General features: G+C 42.9%; 1 protein-coding gene across 1 annotated transcript; it reads left to right on the top strand.

The window, feature by feature from the left end:
- Nucleotides 1-2858: 2858 nt before the first annotated feature.
- On the top strand, nucleotides 2859-23599 carry LOC6616217 (irregular chiasm C-roughest protein). The gene is made up of 8 exons (XM_002040546.2): nucleotides 2859-3249; nucleotides 10382-10484; nucleotides 18442-18940; nucleotides 19086-19286; nucleotides 20148-20378; nucleotides 20670-20772; nucleotides 21160-21708; nucleotides 21856-23599. The coding sequence occupies exons 3-8, from the start codon at nucleotides 18446-18448 to the stop codon at nucleotides 22569-22571; spliced, it is 2295 nt and encodes a 764-aa protein (XP_002040582.1). The 5' UTR covers nucleotides 2859-3249; nucleotides 10382-10484; nucleotides 18442-18445; the 3' UTR covers nucleotides 22572-23599.
- The last annotated feature ends 357 nt before the right edge of the window (nucleotides 23600-23956 follow it).

Genomic DNA, 23956 nt, shown 5'->3' with positions numbered 1-23956 from the left:
GCATGACTTGGGTGGGACATTTTCCCCCATTTCACCTCATCCCCTGCCGCACGACTGGAAATGCTGCATCCTGTTTAAATGTTTTCCCTTTCCATGGCATCTTTTTACAGCCAGGCGAAAAAAAGGGAAAATCGAACGAGGAAGGAGGGTGCAGGTCGCGTCGTTGAAATTAAAAATAAATTTCACAGTAAACACACATAAAAAGAGACGCTGGCATTGGCCTCTGTACCGAGGGGGGCTTGTAAGGGGGTATGAATGGGAATTAGATGCAAAGAAACTCAATCGCTGGAAGTCCTCGGGAAATTTAACATATACTTTAGTGGCTGACTATCTTTTTTAATTCACAACCTGTAATAAATAGTTTAAAATCAGTTAACCAAAAATTTCGAAAATTCAGAAAACATTTTCAAGGGCCCAATCAGTCGGGTTAGCCGATAACTCCCCGGCTTTCAGGGTATCGGTTTCGAAAAAAGGCAAAAACACGGGAATTTCCAGGGGAACACGGCGCAGTGCAAAAAAAAAAAAGGAAAAGAACGGCCGGACGTTCAAAAATAGTTCGAGGAGTCTGCAACAATCCCGGGGGAAGGACGACGCTCCAGGAGATTGGCGGTGTCTTTCTGCCCTTGAATCCCAGAATCCCGGAGTATCGGGAGCGGAAAAGCGTGCCAAAGTACAGCTGTACGGGAGATGGAAATGGGGATGAGGTGGGGTTACGGGAAAACAGGAATACGGGATGTGGACTTCGGATCGGTGGTAGGGGACATTTAACTTACACGTCTGAGTGCTTATATTTAGCTGCCTGGCAACAATGATGGAAAAGCCAAATGGGGGACGGCACTGAATGTCTGCATCTGCAGTTGCCATGGAGAGTTTTTCCCTCCGCCCGTTTCCCCCCCCCCCTTAATGAGCAGCCAAAACTGTCAACTAAAAACAGGAATAAACAGAGCCGAGAAGGTACATAATTTTGATTTGATACAATATGCTATGGAAATAAGTCTTGAATTCAAGAAATACTTTAAGACGTTCGTAAGTGTAGCTTAGAATTGTATAGATCCCATGAGTTTATATTTTCGAATTGAAACCACAAATTAGCTATAACAAATTTGTTTTGGGGTTAAAAAGGGTGTACGTGATAAGGAGCTATCTGAAATATTTAAGGACAAAGCTTGTGCATGCATTTCGATTTTATTGGTTATGCAGTGTTTCAAAATGCTGCAACAGAAATCCTATCTTGCGAATGGAATTTATGGGATCTAGCCATGAACCTTCTTATCGAGAAAGGCTTTTTGTTATAGTTCGTTGGGGTGTTTATAAACAATTTTGGACTAAGCGTGTGTAGAGAGGACCAGTAGAGGAAATGCCCTAACTATGCAACGTTCGTCTTATCTGTCGTCTTTGTGTAAATTTAGAGCGCAATGCATTGATATTCCCATACGGCGGCCATAAATTACACAACAATTACTTGGGGAGCCGAAGAAAATCAGCGGTGCTTGGAAAATCCCCCCTCGAAAAGGCAAGAAATGCGAGGAAAGAGGCGCGAAGAGAGAGCGGAAAATTGGAAAAGAGCCGACACTTCATCACTCCCTCGAATTTTCCGATTTTCCGGCGGTGCCTCCCTCACACGCGTAGTTTAAATTGCGTTCGCAGCAATCGTGCCATAAATTTCCTTCTCGAAACTTGTTTATTTTGGTCTTGCATGTCTCCAGTGCCGAAATCTTCCCATCCAACAGTCCATCTTCATCGCTGGTATCTTTGTATCTTCTGTATCTCCATGTATCTCGTGGAGCGCACAGCTAGTGTATCGATTCAATTATGGGAAAACTTAGAATCAACTCATCATGCAGTCGATTGATTAACAAGTCGCACCTAGTAAACTGGCTCCCACAGAGTTTGAGTTTTCAGCTGAGTTTGGCTTTACAAGTGTGACATTTGAAATGTTCTTAATCCAACTAAATTATGTATGCAGCAAAAAGCGTAGCAATGTTGGCACTTCAAAATGAGCTGCTTAATGTTAAAATGAAGCTAATTTAATGTTAAATTAATCGCTTTCTGAAAATTTTGTTTAACACTTCTCTGTGTGTGGTTCCCATGGGACTTCCTCCGTTTTGTCAAGCCACAGATTTGAACTTTTTACTCAAATTGCTCTGAAGAGGACCATATGTCGCTCTTCACAGCCCTTCTGGCATTCCACAATCCGAAGAAAGACAGATTTCTACCAAAACGGGAAGAATTGTGGGTGCGAAAAAAGAGGAGAGCTGGTGGTGAACAGCTGCTGTCCCGACAGCATTGACCTCTTGACGGCCAATTCTCCTACTTTATCTCAATCTGCAGCGTTTAAAGGGTTTATACTGTATGTGATCTTTTTTTTTTTATCTTCTCCGGCAACAGTTGGTGGTCCACACTTTTGGCGGAAGGTGGCGCTGCTAACAGCAAATCAGAGTGCAATTAAGGCCAAAAGACAGATGGCCAAAAATCGTGGCACATCGGCCGGCAATATCCCCAAATTTGCTTGCACAGAAAGAAAAATGTATAGCGAACACTAAATTGATTCGTATAAATTGTTTATGATATTTTTTAATATAATTTATACGTTGCATGATTTAAAAATATGTCTTGAAATTTATTAAAAGTGTGAAAATTTAAAAAACATTGGATGCCAAACAGATTCGAAATGAATAACAAAATAGAACATGGGTTGCACCGAGCCGCGCTGTTAGCCCTGTTGCATGCTGTTAGAGTTTGAAACAGCACTTGCAACATCCTCGAACATGTTGCGTCGCTTTGTTTTGTTTGAGGACAGGCCGCGCCGGCCGAAGAAGTCGGATTTTTGGATCGAGTTCGCACTTCGTTCCGTTCGCTCGTACCGTTCGCTTCGCAGCGGCGGAAACTCCGTACTTTCGATAGCTGGTATCTCACAGATACTTTTCGAGACCCCGAAGACGAGAACTCGCATCGCATATTCGCCCGAGAAAACTCTCAGTAAATGATAATTAAACCGAAATATAACTAAACGTATTTTTTTTTGGTGCAAACGTAAGCCAAAAAAATTCATTTTGGTGTGGATTACCAGTGGAAAAGTGAGTGCATAAAATGGAATAAACAAGGCTATCATAAAAACAAAGCCCGAAAAACCAAACAAGCTGAAAATTGTCACCCAACGATTATGGATTAGTGCCAGTGGTCGGTCAGATTCAGTTAAAGATATATGCATATAAGAGGACTAAGGAGCCGAAATTGATTAAACAAACAGTGTGAGTAAAAAAGTTAAACAGTAAAATCTAGAGACTTAAACTCCTGTGTTTTGGCTCTTTTCATGAGCTAACTGCAACAGCTGCTCCCTCACTTTGACCTTTTCGTTTGATTTTTTTTATAATATACTGTTGGCCAAGTCTCCGCCTCTTTTGGCCCCTCAAAAGTTTCGCTTTTGGCCACTTTGGCATTTGGATTTCGAGTTAGCTTGAGTGTATTTTTTTCGGAGAAAATATGTGTTTTCAATTGAAAATGAAAGCAAGATTTTTGGTTGTAAGTTGAGTTTGTTTTATTTTTTTCCTTCTGCCTAATAAAATACTCAAGTACTAGTCGCTCAAAATAAAAGTATTCTCTATAAAGTATACTCTACTACAAAAATATTATCTTTCGAATAAAGTATAGATCTTATCAATCTGAAAATTATGTTTATTATCAAAAATCTAAGTTCAGTTGTATATCAGAGATATACTTCCCCTCTTCAATAATAGATCTTCAACTCCAGACCTTGGACACCTAATTAGCTTCTTCTGACCATTCCACCCCTGAGCATCTGTAGAAAAAAGTGCTCTGCTTAACTGATTCGATCTTTTCTTTCCTTAGTTTTGCATGATTTATGATTTCAAGCAATAACTTTGAAAAACAAAATGTATAGAGCTAGTCAACGATTAGGCATTTCGTAAGCACTTAAGTTGAAAAATTAATATTAAATGTATAGAATGATTTTTTGTTCGTATACAAGTATGTACACAAACAAAAAATCTACTTGAATATGCTAAACAATGCTAAAATCATTTTGAATAATTTACGGCAAACGATAAACTTTAATGAGTATAACATTCAACTTCAAGTTTTAATCTACATAATAGCGAATGTATATTAGATGTGCGCTTTGGTGTAATTCTTAAATGCGCATATTTATTTATAACATTTGAATTGTATGCCTATTTCAATGGTTTATTTCTGACATTTATGGATTAATTCATTTGCTTTTAATGCATTTAATTCCTTTTGGCATTGATTATATTAAATGCCAGTAGTTCGCCTGTCTTATTGACACAGTCAAAAATCCCAAATCAATTAATAAATCCAATAGAAATTGTTTATTACTCATACTTTTTTTTCTGTGTAACTCCCTCCAGCTGTAAGCGAAGAAAATGTTGCTAGCGGCTTTGGTGTTAAAGACAGAAACGCGAGCTAAAGAAGCTGAAGAAGCTGAAGGCCCAGAAGCTTTACCAATACGTCGATACATTGCACACAGATACTCGAGCATCTGCAATACAAGCGTACATATACAAACGTATCTTCAGACTCACGCACCTGTCCCTTGTCATTAAAAAAGCAAGCAAAGTTTCAATCTTCTTTGGCAAGCTAACCTTTTACTTACTCTGCTTCATCCTCTGGTTTCATATATGTCGCATGATAAACACAGGAAAAATTACACGATTAAGAAAACTAGTCTCAGAAAAAATAGGCTGTTAACCAAAAAAATGGATTTTTTTAAAATAAAATTACTTATTTTCATACTTATTTATCTCAAATGAAGCGCCTTCAAAATCATTTTAAGTCACGTAATTAAGTTTTTTTGTTTGAAACCAAAAAGAATAAATTTTTAAAGTGTATTGGGGAACGTGTGTGTAGCTTTTGGATTTTATAATTTGGCCCAATTTGCTGGCATTGCAAATTGCTAAAAACGTCTGAAACAATCGACAGGAGGAAAATGGGGAGTGTGGGAAAAGGATGGCAGGAGAGGCGTTCGGTAGGCGTGGCAGGAAGTGCAACATGCTCATGTCGCAAGTTGTTGTTGCTTATATTTCTCCTGCACTTTTTGTTGCTGTGTTATCGATTGGCGAGGCCGCATTTGTTGGATCGTTTTGACGCGTCCTCGTCAGCATGTCGAAACTTATTTTTCCTTTTCAATTTCGCCCTGCGATTTTGCATTTTTTTTTTTTTTCGTCTGCCTGTCGCTTTGTTAGTTCTTTGCATGCCACAAATTATGTTCGTCACCCCCCTTTTGCCCCACCGCTGGATGGATTACCTTGAGAGCGTAGCTGTCAGGCTTTTTGACAGTTTCTGCCGTATCGGTTCCACCGATTCCATCCGTTTTGCCTCTTTTTTGTTTGAGAAAGTGCTTCGTTTAATGAATAATTGGTATTTTATATCATTTAGGTACAATAAGAAAATATTCACTGCCTGGTATTTGCATCTGCCAGCTAATTTCTCAACTCATCTCTAAAAAGAAATGCAGACGAGGGCATTCGAAAGGCAAGCAATTTATCCCTTGGTTAATTTTGTTAATTGAAGACAATTGAGGGCCGCTTTGCAGTTCATTAAGCCTCATCAGCGTTGAGAAATGGGGCCCAGAATCCAGAAGTCCGAATCCCAGATCCAGTTCCATCTATACTTTCCATCTCCAGATCTGTTGTCTTGTCGCCAGACTAATTAAAATATTTGCACTCAAATGCTTAAGCAATAAATATTTGTCAAGCCATCATCATTAGGAGGAGAGTCTATAAGAGAGGGGGGTTCTGACCTCAAAACATGGCACTCCACTTTCTGGGGAGGGGGCAAAATGGAAATGGAAAATGAAAATCTATGAGAGGCGGCATTTTTAAAGTGCGCCACTTTGGCCTGCATTTTTGATGAGCTTTAATGGCGCCGCCTTAATGCAAGTGAAGCATGCGGGGGGTGGGGATGTGGATCGGTTTGGGGGTTGGGAAGCACCCCGCTCATGGTGCCCCCTACCATTCGCCCACCACTCTCCGCCCGCCGAGAATGCCAATTAATAGTCATTGATGGGAAAAGTTGGACCCAGAGTGGAAAGGCAGGGAAACTGAAGTGTGCCATCGCCTTGAAAAGGCTAAAAGGGGGTGGGAAAAATTGCAGGAAAATCTCCCCCCAGAGTGGGGGTTAAAATGGAAAACGGGCCGCCATATGTGATTCCATTCCCTTGACTTTTCGGTGGTTGGCAAGCGGCCCAAAAGAAAAAAGAAGCGAAAAGACCCAAGAAATTCGTATCTCAAATTGGGACAAACATCAAATTAGTCTAAAAATGAAAGAGAGTGATTTACAGGGGGGGAACATTCAATGGCTGAGCTCAAATGGGCATAAAATTTCCTTATTGTCGGACAACAGTCGGAATAAGAAAACGAAGTCCGAAAATGAATGGCCATATGGCCCAAAAACGAGAGTAGAATTCGAAAAATTGCCATTTTCGGCGGGTAAAGAAGGTAAAGCGGAAGCTGTCGATAGTTTGATGAATAAATATGTCTCAGATGGGAAGTTCAAATTTATGTCAAGCTTAATTATGTTATATTTGGGATAAGTGTTAGGCTCAGCGCTATAGATCACAATATAAAAGGGTACATTTGTATCAATGGATAGTGGATTTAATTATAAAATATGTACATTACTGACTTGTTAAATATCAAGAGATTTTTATTGAGAACTCTTAGATTGCATATCTACAATGATACTTAACACTAATTAACCTAATCTGTAGTTGTTCTGAGCCCTCGCGAATTCCCCAGGATTACACCCTCCTCTAAGGACCATTTTCATCAGCAATTGAACGCGACGCGAGCTGGAAGAAAAAAGCGCTCAGAAATTGAGAGAACTTATGAAAATGTTTTACAATATCCTTTTCGTGTTATTACAAGTGTACGTCCTTGTCGCCATCTTTGTCAGAATGTCTGGCAACGCTACTTGTGCGCTACTTTCCTCCCGGCTTTCCACCCCGAATTCGCCGCCGCTTCTCCCCCAGATTTTCTCCGCTAAGCGCCTTCTTCGGGTAGAACATCTTCACTCCTTTGGGGCGTCGTCAAGTTCGCGCTGCGTTTGAATATGTCATTACTCGTTTGGCCCCCGCATTTCCCCAACAATGTTGACGCGTTGTCGTCTCCATTCACCCACTTGCCCACCCACTGGCCCGCCACACCACCGCACCACCGCGTCACCATCTCACCCTGCCGACGTGTGGGTGGTGCTGGTTTCCTTTTCTTGGCCTGACTCCGCTTGGCCCGACTGACGGAAGTGACAGTTGAACATTCATTCATTCATTCATTCATTCGCTCGCCGGCTCATTCATTCAGTCCGTACTCAGCTAAAAATCCACCCAAAAACCACCCAAAACCAAGTCGCGGAAGGGGAAAAATCAAGCAAGGCACCCGGCGACCGGGAACCATAAAGAAAAAGCAAGGCAGTGACAAAAAATAGAAGAACCTACGAAATTTCTATGGCAATTTGGGCAGCAACGTGAAAAATGTTTAGAGATGCTAGCGTGATGAGTTTACTGAATTGAATTACTGAAATCGCGAGATCTTAAGCATCTTTTGATCGTACTTAATTGATAGGTTATGAAATTAGTTGCATTAGGTTTTCTTAAATAAATTTAAGATACATGTATATAGCCACGAAGTGATATCCCAATCTTGCTCTATTCACGCTGCCATCTCGAACGGGAAAGAAGTAACCATGTGCGTCTAAGAATGTCTTCGTCTCCGACTTTTGGGCGGAAACACAACGCAATGACTGAACGGAAGTTTTTTGGAAGCGCATAAAATTATTATGGAGTCGTCCTGCACGGTCTCCCCGTTCCCTGTGCCCCCTTCTTCAATCCGTATCTGTATCTGAATATATATACGTATATGTATGTATCTTCTTGCCTTCGAGGACGTGGCGCGTCAATTGAGAATTCGAGTCTAGGACCTTAGCCTCCACTGGCACTTCATAGTCCTGCCGCAGTCAGCTTTTTTATGGCTCTCCTTTTCCTTTGTGAATTCACTTTAGTTTGCTGTCCGGGCTATCTCTATCTCCTTTCTGCCGTATTATTTTTATGCGCAAATTTAATATTTACATTTAGCCAAAGTGGATTTCGGGCGGCTATCGTTGGCTCTGTTCGGGCATTTTTATCAACTGACAACTTCTGACCGCAGAATGTTCCCGTCCTCGCTGATTCTCAGATGTATCTGCAAGATAAACAAGCTTCTTGCCCTGAAGCAGCCGGAATAAAATGGCATTTAGATAAGCCCGAAAACTTTGGACAAGGCTCAAAGGTGGGTGCTCTACTTCTACTGCTTCTACATGTGAAATACTTGCGGTCTACAAGATTAAAATTTCGGAGCGATGATAGCGGGATGATGGTCAAGGAATGGGAGCGGACTTTTGCGAAGATCTTGGGAAAATCCCGTCAGGAATATGCCAAGTCGCTTCGAATTACAATTAAAATAGGCAGAGTGAAAGAGTGGTTGAAATTAACTATTTAATGCTGCGGGGAAAGCAAAAAAGTTGCCCAGAACATGGGAGGAGAATTCGGAAAAGTTTTAATAGTGTTCGTGGGGGGAAAAAAACGGACGGAACTTTGCCTTTGCCTTACAAGTTAGGAATTATCTGGCTTAGTATTAAATATACAAAAACGTATTTCAATTTTAAATCTACTACCAATATAAGTGGAAAGGGGATAACGTATACTATACCCCGGCGTCCAATAAATAATTCATACGGTTCTGGACTATGAGTCATTATGCAACCACACCACTGGGCTGCTCTAGTTAAAGTTTCGATTTTATTTATTTTTTTTTTTTTCGACAACCACCGAAAATAAGCAATCGCAGTCACCCCGTCGCACTATGAGTCATCGTCATCTGGCAGGACACCCCCGCCGAGGATTAGCAGCTGACTTTGGTCTACGGAGAACAGCTGACGGGGTGCTTTTATTTTCCTTTTTTTCCTGCCAAAGCCCCCACCCCCACCCGGGTGGATTTCTCGATATTCCCTTTATTTATTTCCATTTTTTATCCGCGCTGCTGAATTTGTAAAGCATTTCCAAGTACACGAGCGACAAACAGGCAACCACTTAACGCTTGTTGCCACATTCAGCTCCGTTCCAGCTGTCCTGTCTGAAAGTCCTGAGTCCTGAAGTGCGTTCAAAGCCAGGATATCACCCCACAAAGCCCCCTCCCCCTCCGCCTGCCGAAAAATACAAAAAAAAAAAACGAATACATAAAAACAGAGACAATCGCCTGATTCGGCTTTCGTGCCACACACGTTTTGTACTTTTTCATTTCTGTGTATTTATTTGTATTGTATTGCATGTTCCGTCTGTGTTTGTGTTTGTTTACCTCCGCCCCTGAAGAAGGGGGTTGCCCCCCTCGAAAACCTTAGGCATGCAAGGATATAATCGAGAGCGTAGCCAACGGAACCCTCCATGAATCATGTCCGCCGCTTTATCAAACTTAAAAGGGGGTAAGAAGAGCATGGCGGGGGCAGGCAAAAAGGGGGTTTTTGGGGTAGGCAGTACCCCGTTATCTGTGGTTATATTTACGGGTCTGTGGCATATGTATATGTATAGGAAAGAAGGGGTTGCAAGGACCCCCTAATGCAGGCATCAATTTTTCAATTTGTTTGGAGTCTTTGCATGCCAGTTGAAAATATTGGGAATAACATCGTCAATTTAATATGGTTGCATTCTTGGAATTTAAAGTCGTAAGCAACCTAAGATGTTACTAAATTGGCAATAAAACGGTTTATTCGATTATTGACCTAATACTGTTTACATTTCTAATCTTCACTGTTTCCAAAGAACATTCATTAATAAATGTCTACGGCCAGCGGCGTTCTGCCATTATATTGCAGCAATATATTTTCATTGCAGCAATTACCAAAGATCATAATAGAAAATTAAGTAGAAAAGTACTGTCGCCTGTGGGGAAAATTCAGCCCCAACGACAACGAAAAAAAAAAAAAATAGAAATAAAGAAGCACACACAACATAGCATAAAAATGTCGATTGTTGACTTTTTATGCGAAATATGCGTGATTCCCTGCAAGTTTTCGGCCAGAATGAAAGTAGTGAGTGAGTACGTAGTGAAGGGGACTACGGGTACATAATGTCTAATAAACATTTTGTGCCCCATAAAAGGGCTATGAATGCGGAAGAACGTCGCTGCCAAACACGGCCTGTGCGTGTTTATGGCCAAGATGAAGACGAACAACATTAGGGCCAACAGAAGCATTAGCCGCAACAATTAATACGTACAGAGGCAAGCAAATGAAGCAGCACAGAAACAAAAAGAAGAATTGAATTAATAATCTTACTTATGGCTCCCCCTTTTTTTTCTGTTCTTTTTTTTTGCAGATCTCAAGGCCCAAAGGCAAGGAGTAGAAAGAAAGGAGGAAAACAAGAAAAGTGAGAAAGTGACACCCAAGACTTCAGTTCTGTCATTGAAAAGGTGTTGAAGGTAAGTCGGAAAATTACCCATCATATAAAAACATATTGCATTTGTAAAACAAAAATGAGTGAATTATTATTATTATTGAATTTTCCAATTGGTATGGATTTATTACACACTAAAGTATAAATTAGAAAGATTTTATAACATAAATCTTGGCCTAACACTTGGTATTCATCATCCTGTTGGAATTGTAACGAGTCCCTTCCTATAGACACATGTATACACGTTTAAACAACTTTGATATGGACACATGACTGACATTACACAATGGCCATAACAAAACCGAACTCAAGTCGCAACCTCAAAAGAGGAGAATAATAAAATAAAGCCAAGAAATACAATGACCAGAGATACAGATACAAAAAGAATGGCCCACGCCAAGCCCGCAAATAAGGTAGTGTGGCAACCCTGGCCCGTTGTAACCCCCCTGTTTTGTACACACACATATATCTACGTATGTACCCCCTTCATTTTGAGCTTGGGCAGGGGTTTGGGTTTGGGTTCGGGTTCGGCGTCCATAATAATTAGTTATAATCGGATTTAGTTAGACGCAAGCGACCGAAGGTGTCGCCAGTCGAAGTTTTCGTTGTTATCGTTGTTCTCGTTGTGACTGTTGTTGCTGTTGTTGTTGTTGTCGTTGCACCACCACTTGTACTCCGTAACTGAAATAGTATGTGTATTCATTCATACATAAATATATATAAAAGCAGATAGATATATAGATAGATAGATATATATAGATATACCGCCCACACACCCACTCGTGTAACGGTCGACCACAAGGCAATCAAATGGAAAAGCCAGCGAAAGAAAAACTGACAGCGACGAGTGGGTCGTCGAATCGGCGCAATATATATCTGCAAACGACCCAGTATCTCCGGATCGTACCTGCATCTATATGTTATGTCTGTATCTCTGCACCTTTGCTTTCCGTTCGTGTTCATTATTACTGCTCGTTTCTAACACGTTTGCGTTTTCGAGGGGCGGACAGAGGGGATAAAACCTGTATGGGAAAGGTCCCGCTCTTGTTTATTGAATTGATTCGAATTTGTGTGGAGACTCCACTCTGCTCGCTTTTTTGGGACGATTTAAAATGGGGTTTTTTATATTCTTTCGGGGCCTGCAACGCGGCTGCAGTGTCATGTGGTGGGGATATAACTCAATTAGCTGCATGGGGAGAAGGAAATGGGGGATACTGACGGCCGGACAAAAGAATAAGCCCGAGATGAGGTAGCCAGCGAAGATTGTTTATTTTTCGGGCTCAGTTTGGGTTCGGTTCGGTTTGGTTAGGTTTTTTTCTGTTTTTCTCTTTTTTTTGGGAGACAGGTACCCGTACCCGAAACAGTGACAGCTGTCAGGTGATGGTTTTACGATTTTGTTTCGTACTTTCCTGGTCAGGCAATTGTCGTTGTGGATGATAATTTGAAACGAAAACATTGCCTATGGGAACTGGGCGTGCTGTGGAATTGGTTCAAAGAAACGTGGTGTGGTGTTTAGTTAGATGTTGCACTTGCAAGTGCGTGACGCTAGTCTCAATTGTCACTTGGGGCTGGAAAATAGCCTCAAGGAGCTCGAGTTGCTGCACGGATTTTGTGAAGAAATTTCGTATACCATTTGTTTAATACCTAGTGGAGTGTAAATCAGCATTTAGCTGAACAAAAACCAATAGTTACTGAAGAAGCATAAATGCTTACAATCTGACGCCTATTCAAATACTGTCTGGTCAAGTGCAGCTTTCGAAATCGTTTTTCACTCTTTGCCAATGGTCGTCTCTGGTGGGTTTTCGTTTATTTTATTTTTTATTTGGGGTTCGGATTGGATCGATCTATGTCAAAGTGGCGGCCCACACGAAAACGGGTAGAAATAAAACGAAATGGATGGAAATCAAATGAAAAAATGTCGGTGTGTGGGCGAACTTGGACTTGGAATGGAACTCGAATGGAGCATAAAATATGTTAATAAGGCTTAAAGTTATACAAATCTCTACTGGCTGGTCGGACTGGCTGAGCTGGCTGGCTGGCTGGCAGCGTCGATCGCTTGTAATACAAAACCATAAACATGAATTTGAAAAAAATGCTAAACGTAAAGTGGAGAAGCTGCTGCGGTCGCTGGGGAACCCAAAACCAAAACCAAACCAAAACCTAAACCCCAACCAAAACAAAAACCCCGACTAAACCCAAGTTGAAGCCAGCTGGCTTGTCATTGTTGCAGTGTCTTTTCTTGGCCTGGCTTAATTTCCTGCTGCTCGACTTCAACTTGTTTTGCTTCTTCGCAGCTTCTCCCCTTTTCAGTCAGCCGAAAAAGAAAAAATCGAAATAATATAACCACACACACACACACACACACACACAGACACACAAAAGAGCATAAAAAACAACAACCACGAAATCAGTTAAGTTCAGGTGTTCAATTTACTGATTGAAATTCTGCTTCGATGTGGCCAAGCAACTTTCATTCGCTCTGCTCCATTCCCCAAGCCCATCTCCTTTATATATATGTATGTACATATATACTAGTACCATAGCAAACCCATACATCTCTATCTTATGATTTTATTTGGAGTTTCGGCTGCTGCGAGTTCGATTCATAATTTTATGCCTGGCCATGTCAGGAATTATGTTAGAATTATGCTAATGAGAGTCCGATCGAGCCGAGATGCTTTAATTATACACGGCTAACAAGTTTTTCACCCCCTTTGCCAGGTCTTAACCCCGCGGAGCTTGAAGAATTGATGAATAACTTAACTCGTTCTTCTGGGTGAGCTGCAGTTGGTTATTATATTAAGGCGGAGTCTCGCCTTGATTCGATTAGTGTTATGAAATCTGAGATGGCTCCAAGCTTCGCTTCGGGCTCATTGATCTAAGTAAGGGAGTTTATTGCTCAAGACATTTGTTTAGGCAACCCAGATTGATCGTAGATTTAAAAAACAAAGATATCTCCTTCACTACTGCATTACTTTGCGAATTCAGTGTTGTAAATGTATCTAAAAATGCTTAACACATACCATGGTTATCAGTTGCTTCAAAGACTTTAAACTTTGTCCCAACGTTTCGTTTTCTCTTTAGATAATTATCAGAGCCACTTTTTTAAGGATGAGCGATGACCTTTTCAGCTTGCGTTTACTGTTCCGTTAACTTGTGCTGACTTGGGCCAAAAACTTCTGGTGTGTGGCCCATTAATAGGCGATTTAAGTTTATTTTTCTGCCAGTTGCCTTTTTATTGGCACTGGAATGGGCCCACAACTCCCAGATTCCGTTGGCCCACTTTGGCCCCAGGACACACATTTGTCTGGTAATCAGAGATGGCAGCAGGAAAGAAGGAGAGGGTTCTCGGAATCCGGAGCAGTCATCATCCTTTGACTTTGACTCCTCCTCCCCGGCTTTCTCCGTTTGCCACTTAGCAGTTGCCTCTTAGTTGATTTGTTCGAGCAAACAAATTGTCAACCCAAAGGGGGCGGAGAGAAAGGGCGGAGGCCCGCACAGACATACGCACAAATTGATTTTAATTGTTAAGCATTCCCTTTTTTAATTGTCCTAATCTCTGCTGAACCCCGGACCTCGACCAATATCCTTTATGCCTTTTCCGGTTATCCCCGATTCCCCGATTCCTGTCCCGTTTACCCTTCCGCTTGTTGCCTTTTCCATTTTGTCAGCAAAAGTCCTTTAAGTAGCCTTCCTTTTGGCCGAGCTTTTTTTTCTTCCTTTCCTTTTGATTTTTTATTTTTTTTTTTTGGTGAAGGGTTAACCGGTCCCTAAGGGCACTGGCATGTGTGTGCGATAGAGAAGGACATTGTAGGTGCGACAGAGACAGATGGAGGCGTCCTCAAGTACAGTCGACACTTTAACTGACAGTTAAAGTTGAGTTTTCGGTTTGTTTTGGGAAACTTCGAGGCTGATGGGACAGCTTACTCAGGCCAACAGAAAAGAAAAGCAAAGGATGTGTGCCACAGATTCACTTACTTTGCAACGCATTACGTTGCATTTAAGGCAGCTTGTTTTTGCAATGAAGAAATGTATGCCTGGTCTCTTTGGGGCCATATTCTATATATTATTATTCAAAAAAAAATGTGTAGTGTTAAATTTTACTATGCGATCGAAGTCGTATTATTTGGTCGGTAAAATGAACAAAAACAGATTGTCGTTCCATTGGTGAAGATAATTCCCCCGATTTCGACGCCACAATCTGGGACTTAACCCTCTTCCCGGACTGTCTCTTTCGCTCTTAACCCCATGCTGCCAATCACTGGCAAACAGAAAACTCCGATGGCAAGAAAAACATTTCCGTTGCGAACGCTTTCCGCTCCAGTTTTCAATTTTCGCAGCTCCGGCAACACAGAGATACAGTAATTATTTTCAGGCGACGCTTATCACACATAAATCTCGACTCCCCGGCCCTCCGATCTGAACCAATCCAATCCAATACAATCCAATCGATACCGATACTGCGGACTATATGGGTAGATGGTTGCCTGTTTTGTCAGTCAGTCGGCAGTCGGCAGTTGGTCGTTGGACGTTGGAAGTTGCCAGTTTTGCCAGTTGGCAGTTGGCAGCAACTTCCCCGGCCATCGGGCTTCCTTTCTGCAGCTGCCAGTCGCCCCCTTTTCATACGCCCCTGGCCGCCACTGACCACAAGATGCAGCTGCACTTATCCAACATCCAACAGCATCCTTTAATGCCACAGCCCAAGCATCTGTTGTGATATTTATAGTTGCAAGTTGCAACTGGAATCAGTTGGGGAACAGGTGCTAAGACGACGCCAAAGATCGAGTTGTCAGCCCAGAGCGAGAAAAAAAGGGTTACTGGTTGCGCGAAAACCAAAAAAAAATATATTAATATAGAAAAGCCAAGAAATTATGTTCTATATATATATATATAGTATAGTATATAGTAAGACTTAACCCAAAGCACAGATTAAATAAGGAATATATTTAACTTAACACCGGATTTGGGTGGGTATATCGTCCCAATATTGCCTCTTTTTTTAAAACAAACAATAAATCAAAATTTATATTATAAATTACACATTTTCCGTGCAGCACTTCCACATTCCGGGCGGCGCTAATTATTATTTTTGTTCGCCCCTGTTAGCCAGTGTACGAAACGTAAACCAGTTTTCACGATCGCATTATTATCGCCGGTTCGCTTCGGTTATTAGATGCAAGCTGCAGCGGATGTGCGGCTTCCTTCGAGACTTTTGTCATTTACGGTTTATCTATCCCCCTTTGCGATACCTTCCCCTCCACCACCCCCGCCCAACGACGGCTGCTCCTTCTAAGCACGTCGAAGTGGCTCTCATAAATCAATAAAGAAAGGCCCACCTGGTACAAATATCTTTGAAAAATTTATATTGAACACTCGCCTTGCCTCTTCCTCTTGCGAAAGTTTTTCGGCAGGTGGGTGGCGTTGGGTGGGGTGGGGTGGGGGTGGTGGCTAGGGGGACACCCTGGCTCACCACTTGAGCTTTAGTTCCGTGGCGAAGAGAGATGCCCAGGCACTTTCATACCAGATGCCAGCTGCTACTGTTAAGTCTCGGACTTGACCAATGAGTGGAGTGATTTGTATTGTTGGCCAACCACTGCCCAATGCGCCAACCGTCCCCTGCACCACCCACACCATTGCTGGTGGAGATTGGGAGCAGTTTTCTTGTATGACATGCCCTGGATACTGAGACAGTGACAGCAACATGAAGAAAGCAAATTAAAAAAGCCAAAAAGTTAAAGAATTTTAAAGGAAAATCTGTTGTGGCTGTTGTGGAACGAGCTTTAAAATACAATCTAATGATCCAAAACCGTTCGATTTTATGTCTTAATAAGAAAACCGATTGGGAGCAACGTTTAAGAATTTAAGAGTATGCTTATATGTTTATATAATTATAATTATTGAAGTCAAGTTGCCATCCTGCATCGAATTCTTGGCTACGATCGGGTTTTGCCGTAAATTCCTCGCTGGCAATAAAGCCAATTTCTTCGATCCAATAATACGCTGGCTGGCCATTAACACTTTCCCAAAAATTAAAGCCGAAATCTTAAAACAGATGAAACCGAATCTTTATTGCTCATAAAAGGCAGGGCCCCCAAATGAAAATAAAACTTCCCGTGAGCGTGTCTAAAATCGGTTTTAATTGCCTTGGCAAACGCAGCATTATCATCTTCAGCTGGAAGTTGGTGCTGATCTGAAGATTTCCATCGAATGGAGTTTCTCCCACAGCGTCGGATTTGGAATTTCTGGTTTTTGCTCTTCGGATACAACTCTAATTTTGAGTAATTTTCAGGCCCCGCCTCTCGCATTTCTAACCCTTCCGTTTTGTCCAACATTTTTTTTTGTTTCCAACGGAAGCCCGCTAATCTTTTGCCTCCGTTTGCATCTTTTTTGGGTTATTTTTTTTATGGATTTCTTCTCTTCTATTATTTCATTTTCTGTTATAATTTCGTTTAATTCGAGGCGCCAATTTCCGTATAAATGCAATGAAAACAAATAATACGAACTACAAGAAAACGAAATTAGACAGGCGGAAGCAGTCCGAAAGAGTAGAAGACCCAGAAGTCCCAGCAGACCCCAAACACCGAGACAATATACACAGAAAATAGTAAAATAGTTGTCCAACAACTGGGAAAAATGCGTGAGAAAATGCCAAGGTAGCCGGCACCTGTACGTCGAACTGGAAAAGTGGAAAAGCGCTGGGAAACGGAGGTGGAAAAGCGGAAAGGGAGAGTTTAGTACTTAGTACTTAGAGTGAGATTGTGCTTCATATATTGTAGCTGCAATTTATTAGGCAAATCTCCTTAAACGCAACTCGAGCTGAAAGTGCAGATTGAAACTTGTTGGCTGGAGAATTAAGTGGTTACCATAAGGAATTTGGCCCGAGTGATTTCTACGAGGCGGTGAAGACAAAACGAAATCAATTGCCATTTAAATTGGGATCTAAACAATTAGTTTGGCCAGGGAAACTAAGCTTCCTATTAGCAATATTTTGATTCTTTACAGACACCTATTTTTCTCTGTGTAATCGTGCCACTGATAAATACAGCCCAAACGAAGTTTATTTAACTATTTACGTGATTGTACTTTTGTGTTGCTCCAATTTTATTGTTCGCTTTTAATTTAATTCTTGTGCTGGACATATTTGCCCGGTACTTTGCGGAATATTTTTGCAAGATTTCTCCACATTTGCCCCGTTTATGTGGCCCTTTGTCGTAAACTGTGGTATTGCCCCGCGGCTTAAGCCTTTAATCCTTTTCTGTGAGGGTGGACCATACGCTACCCAGCACCACCCAGCACCACCCTGCACCACCCAAACTCCTGCTGCTTTGACTAATTTGAATGTAATTCGTTTTCGGGGCTCACGTACGGCTGTCTGCACTTGGAAAACATGAATAAAACCGAATAAAATGCGAATGAATATAAAAATGGGTACTACGAGTACATGAGTAAAAAAAAATACCAAACAAGAAAAAAACAAAAACACGCGCGCCAACAGCGAACAATAAACGAACAATAATAAGTAATAAGACCCTGAGGCAATTGTGGCCCCCTCTCCCCTCAAAAAATTTGTTCAACAAAACGCGAAACGCGATAAAAAACAAACCAAAAAACGCAACAAAGCAAAACAAAGCGCATAAAAAGCACAGCAAATAAACAAATAGATACATGTGTGAACAAGAAGAAAGACAATTTTGTTCGGAGCTCCATTATATTTATATTGGCGCCTGCTCAAGGCCTCCACCAAAATCCAATCCGGTTTCCCCCGGCCATTGTTGCACAAAAATCGCAGCTAATTGAAGGACATTTGTCATTGGAGGAGGGTGTTCCATGTTGCAAAGTGCTGTAGGAAGTATCTTTCCATATGTGTTCGAATCAAAGAGGACTGGAAGATAACCAGTGTGCAACAATGTTACCAAAAGGCCGATGAAATTTGTTTCTATTCAACACATAGTGATTCAAGTGCTGCTCTTCACATCTTTCAGCACCATGTTGCACACGATGCAGCTGCTCCTGCTGGCCACTATTGTGGGCATGGTCAGGAGCTCGCCGTACACTAGCTACCAGAACCAGCGGTTCGCCATGGAGCCGCAGGATCAGACGGCGGTGGTTGGGGCCAGGGTAACGCTGCCCTGCCGGGTGATCAACAAACAGGGCACGCTCCAATGGACCAAGGACGACTTCGGACTGGGCACGTCCCGGGATCTGAGTGGATTCGAGCGCTACGCGATGGTGGGCAGTGACGAGGAGGGCGACTACTCCCTGGACATTTACCCAGTGATGCTGGACGACGATGCTCGTTATCAGTGCCAAGTGAGCCCAGGTCCCGAGGGCCAACCAGCCATTAGGTCCACATTCGCCGGATTGACGGTGCTCGTCCCGCCCGAGGCGCCCAAAATCACGCAGGGCGACGTCATCTATGCCACCGAGGATCGCAAGGTGGAGATCGAGTGCGTTTCGGTTGGCGGAAAGCCGGCTGCTGAGGTAAGTGTCTCAAGTTGTTTATATTTTCTCCTATGCAGGTGCCTAAAAATATGCTGTTATTTTTGGACCGACTTCATCTAAACTCCTGTGAAAAATAACAACGTACGACCATCCGTGCTTTCCTTCCTTCTCTTACTCGCCGCAGATTACCTGGATTGATGGCCTGGGCAATGTCCTTACGGATAACATTGAGTACACGGTGATACCGCTGCCCGATCAGCGACGCTTTACGGCCAAGTCCGTCCTGCGACTGACCCCCAAAAAGGAGCACCACAACACGAACTTCAGCTGCCAGGCGCAGAACACGGCGGACCGCACCTATCGCTCGGCGAAAATACGTGTCGAGGTGAGTTGTCCCCCGGCCAAAAACCAGGAGCTGACCCCCCGATGGTCATTCTGTTGACAGGTCACTGCAGGTTTTGCATGAGCATTTACACTAGCACAAATATAAGGCTAAGACGGAGATTAAAAATGGTCAATAGATTAAATATGTAGGGAAATAAATATAGGGAAGCTATAGTGAGAGGTATAATCTTGCTCAAAAGCTTTTTTTTAGATCCTAAGCTGCAGACAAATTTTTTCGAGTGCATCATGCTGCCGCAGACTGAGGTTACCTTATCTATAGCATGAACGGGGCAGAAGAGAAAGAGCCTGCTATCTATTTTACGTGATGCGAGGCGCTGCGGAAGTCCCCTTCTTTCCCGAGGACAGCTGCAAGCCGGAGGATAGTATTTTTTGAATGGGCTTTTGTGCCGGACATGGCTCGACACTGACGGGCTAATTCATGCCCGGACATAAAGGCGCCCATCATGGGTTTCCCTCGAACCCCTCATTTCGTCCGGGGTGTGAAAGTGAGGAGCCAACAAAGACCTGACCTCAGCCCACTTGTCAATGGCCTGGTTTTCGGCAAGGTGGGGTGCAGTCGGGGGAGTCACATGTCCATGGCGCTGACAAATCCCTGACGAAGATGTCTGGCCAAGGAGTGCCGGGATTGCCAGCTGATTGAGCTGATTGAGGGCCAGCTTGAAGCGCACGCATGGGAATTCCCTGGTCACCAAGGACATTGCACACAAATTGGTAGCACAAGTGGGCCTTTGACTAGGAAACGGTTTTACCAATCTCATACACATATAAATATATATATATATATATATATATATATTTAAAGAGTTTACACTCTATTTAATATGCGTTGTAACTTTTCCAGGTGAAATATGCCCCCAAGGTGAAGGTGAATGTGATGGGCTCACTTCCCGGTGGTGCTGTTGGTTCGGTTGGTGGTGCAGGCGGTGGCAGTGTCCACATGAGCACCGGTTCCCGTATTGTGGAGCACTCGCAGGTGCGCTTGGAGTGCCGGGCAGATGCGAATCCCAGCGATGTCCGGTACCGCTGGTTCATAAACGACGAACCGATCATCGGCGGCCAGAAGACAGAGATGGTAAGTGGCGCTCCTCCTCCTCATTTCTCCTCGGCGCCTTTCCAGCGCCTCTCCTTGGAGTCGTTCCCCCGAGATTTTAACTCGGGAAAACAGGTCCACATTCCACTTGGCAGGCTGGCGCATAATTAGAGCAACTATTGCGATTAAAATGCTGCCCCTGCTGTTGTATAATGTTGGCAATTATTGAAACCAGTTAGATCGCCACCGGAAAGGCCTAACGTTCCCACAATTAATCGCAACTGGAACTCATGGATCGACCCTCTCTCTCTCCCCGTTTTCCCGTCGTTGCAGGTGATACGCAATGTGACTCGCAAGTTCCACGACGCGATTGTCAAGTGCGAGGTGCAGAATTCCGTGGGCAAGAGTGAGGACAGCGAAACCCTTGACATAAGCTGTAAGTAGTCCAGCACTCCATACACATCATTTAAGATTTTCTGTATATGAAGTAATATCATTTTAATTATAAAATGCAATCTATAGTACAAAAGTGCGACTGCGACTGGCATTTTACTGTTAAATCGTTATTAATAACCGAAAAATCAAAATAAAATACAACATATATTTGTACGTAAGTTGTTGACATTTGTGAATTTCCATAAATCAACAATATAGCTTTGGGCATCACTCTTTTGCCAAAATCAATTTAAAATGGCCATTTAGTGGTTTTCCTTGCAAAACTCCAAACATAACATGTGTTTAACAATAATAAATATTTAAGATACATGTATGTATGCATTAAAATAAGACAATTTAATATATTATTTATTCGTTTAAAATGCAGATGCTCCCAGTTTCCGGCAGCGACCGCAGTCGATGGAGGCGGACGTGGGCAGCGTGGTGTCCCTAACCTGCGAGGTGGACAGCAATCCGCAGCCGGAGATCGTCTGGATCCAGCATCCCAGCGACCGGGTGGTGGGCACCAGCACGAATCTCACGTTCAGTGTGAGCAATGAGACGGCTGGAAGGTACTACTGCAAGGCCAATGTGCCCGGATACGCCGAGATCTCGGCAGATGCCTACGTCTATCTGAAGGGCTCGCCGGCGATTGGATCCCAGAGGACACAGTACGGACTGGTGGGAGATACGGCTCGGATCGAGTGCTTCGCCAGCAGTGTTCCTCGAGCCCGTCACGTCTCGTGGACGTTCAACGGCCAGGAGATCAGCTCGGAATCGGGACACGACTATTCGATCCTGGTGGATGCCGTGCCGGGGGGCGTGAAGAGCACGCTCATCATTAGGGACAGCCAGGCCTACCACTACGGCAAGTACAACTGCACGGTGGTCAACGATTACGGCAACGACGTGGCCGAGATTCAGCTGCAAGCCAAGAGTGAGTATCGCATACTAAAGTTATATAAACAATAAAATAGTTTTTTTCGTTTTTAAAGCCTATTGAATTACTTAATTAAATGTACAGTTTCTTAGTTCGTCCGTCATTAAAACGAATTTCCACCCACTTTTCTTTTGTTTTTCGCAGAGAGCGTTTCCCTGCTGATGACAATTGTGGGCGGCATTTCGGTGGTGGCCTTCCTGCTGGTGCTGACCATTCTGGTGGTGGTCTACATCAAGTGTAAGAAGCGCACCAAGCTGCCGCCGGCGGACGTGATAAGCGAGCATCAGATCACGAAGAATGGCGGCGTTAGCTGCAAACTGGAGCCAGGCGACCGCACCTCGAACTACAGCGATCTGAAGGTGGACATTTCGGGCGGCTATGTACCCTACGGCGACTACAGTACACACTACAGTCCGCCCCCGCAATACCTGACCACCTGCTCGACGAAGTCCAACGGCAGTTCGACCATTCTGCAGAACAACCACCAGAACCAGTTGCAACTACAGCAGCAGCAGCAACAGAGCCACCACCAGCACCACCCACAGACGACGACCCTGCCGATGACCTTCCTGACCAACAGCAGCGGTGGCAGCTTGACTGGCAGTATTATTGGCTCCCGTGAAATTCGCCAGGACAACGGGCTGCCCAGTCTGCAGTCGACCACCGCCTCGGTGGTTAGCTCATCGCCGAATGGCAGCTGCAGCAACCAGAGCACCACTGCCGCCACCACCACCACCACCCACGTGGTGGTGCCCAGCTCGATGGCCCTGAGTGTGGATCCCCGCTACAGCGCCATCTATGGCAATCCCTATCTGAGGTCCTCCAACTCGTCGCTGCTGCCGCCACCCACTGCCGTTTAGGGTGGACCAGCACCGTCCACCACCACCACAACCACCACCACTGCCAACAACGATGACCCACTGAGCCACGCTAAGACTGATCTCACAAGGAACCGAGGCCCCGGCGGCTGCTTTAGGGGGGTATCACTGTTCGTGGTGGTGCGTTTTTTCAGCTACCAAAAATTCGAATTGCTTAGGTTTAGGCACTTAGCTCACATACATCCGATTATATAGACATAATCGTAAGCTGATCTTTAGCATCATCATTTCTATAGTCCTTAGGTCTTATTTTTTTTGTCGTTTTTGTGTTCTTAGCTTAAGGATCTTACAGTAGGCTAATCCCCAGTTCGATCTAGAGAGAGACTAAGCTTCAAAGAATGAGTGTTAAGCATTTACAGAACAAAAAACAAAAAACAAATCTTAGGAAGATTAGAAAGTTTTACTGCTTGTTGAGAAAACGCCTTAATGTACTAGTTAACTGATTGGGAATTTAACCTCCAGTTACAAAAAAAAATTGGTTTTCTTGGGGGCGGGGATATGCGAGAGCCGTTTTGAACATGTTCTCAGATTTCATATAATGTTTCAAATATTATTTTCCTTTCAAATAATATTTCCCTTCAACCAAATATATAATTTTCGTGTGTCTTATACACAAAACTTTATTCTCTTCTATTTTTCAAAAATGGTATTGCTATTTTTTGTACAGCCCAGTGTACATGAAATTTTAGAACTATTTTGCAACGCGTAACTCTCTCCCTGAGAACAGCTGCCCCTATTTGATCCGCAAAAAATATATAGAAAGGTAATTGAAAGAATTCAATTTTATGTATACACAGATATAGTATATGCTAAATGTTAATGAAATATATACAAGCATGAAGACATTCAGTTGAATGGATAGCGAGTAAGCGAACGAAATGCCAAAGTACCTGATAGTATTTAAGTCGGGGGTGGGAAAGTCTTTGGATCCGTACCGCCCCCATCAACTTCTTCTGAATTATGTAGCATTATCTTTTCTCGCCGAAATTCTAAGCTATGACTTGGAATTCGATAGTGCGTTTTACGGTTAAATAAATATAGAAGCTAGATCTTGACAGTCGCCTTAACTTATGACACGCCCATACATCTCAAAACGCCCATGCTAATATAGGAAAGAAAACAAAAATGAGAGCGTAAACGTATTCAATTCGTCAGTTCAATTGTGCTAAGTGTACTTCTAAGTGTATAACGGTCTAATTATCCTAGTTGTAGCCTAACTAATGATAGACACGCATATTTAAAGTATAGACCTAGCCCTAGATATACATACATGCATTTTTTTTCATAGGCCTAAGCATTATATTTTGATAAGCCAGCGTATTTCGTCTAAGGAGCCCCGGAAAAGTAAACATTACTATTTCATTTTG

This window comes from Drosophila sechellia, chromosome X (assembly GCF_004382195.2).
Source record: "Drosophila sechellia strain sech25 chromosome X, ASM438219v1, whole genome shotgun sequence".
Lineage (NCBI taxonomy): Eukaryota > Metazoa > Arthropoda > Insecta > Diptera > Drosophilidae > Drosophila > Drosophila sechellia.
Note: the sequence above shows the minus strand (reverse complement) of the source record. Positions and strands in the feature narration are given on the sequence as shown.

What these genes read in the sequence shown, in the direction of transcription:
- LOC6616217 (XM_002040546.2), top strand. Translation starts at nt 18,446, where the DNA reads ATGTTGCACACGATGCAGCTGCTCCTGCTGGCCACTATTGTGGGCATG. An exon ending in CGAAACCCTTGACATAAGCT is followed by an intron (nt 20,773 to 21,159) that starts GTAAGTAGTCCA and finishes TTTAAAATGCAG; the next exon opens with ATGCTCCCAGTTTCCGGCAG. An exon ending in GATTCAGCTGCAAGCCAAGA is followed by an intron (nt 21,709 to 21,855) that starts GTGAGTATCGCA and finishes TGTTTTTCGCAG; the next exon opens with AGAGCGTTTCCCTGCTGATG.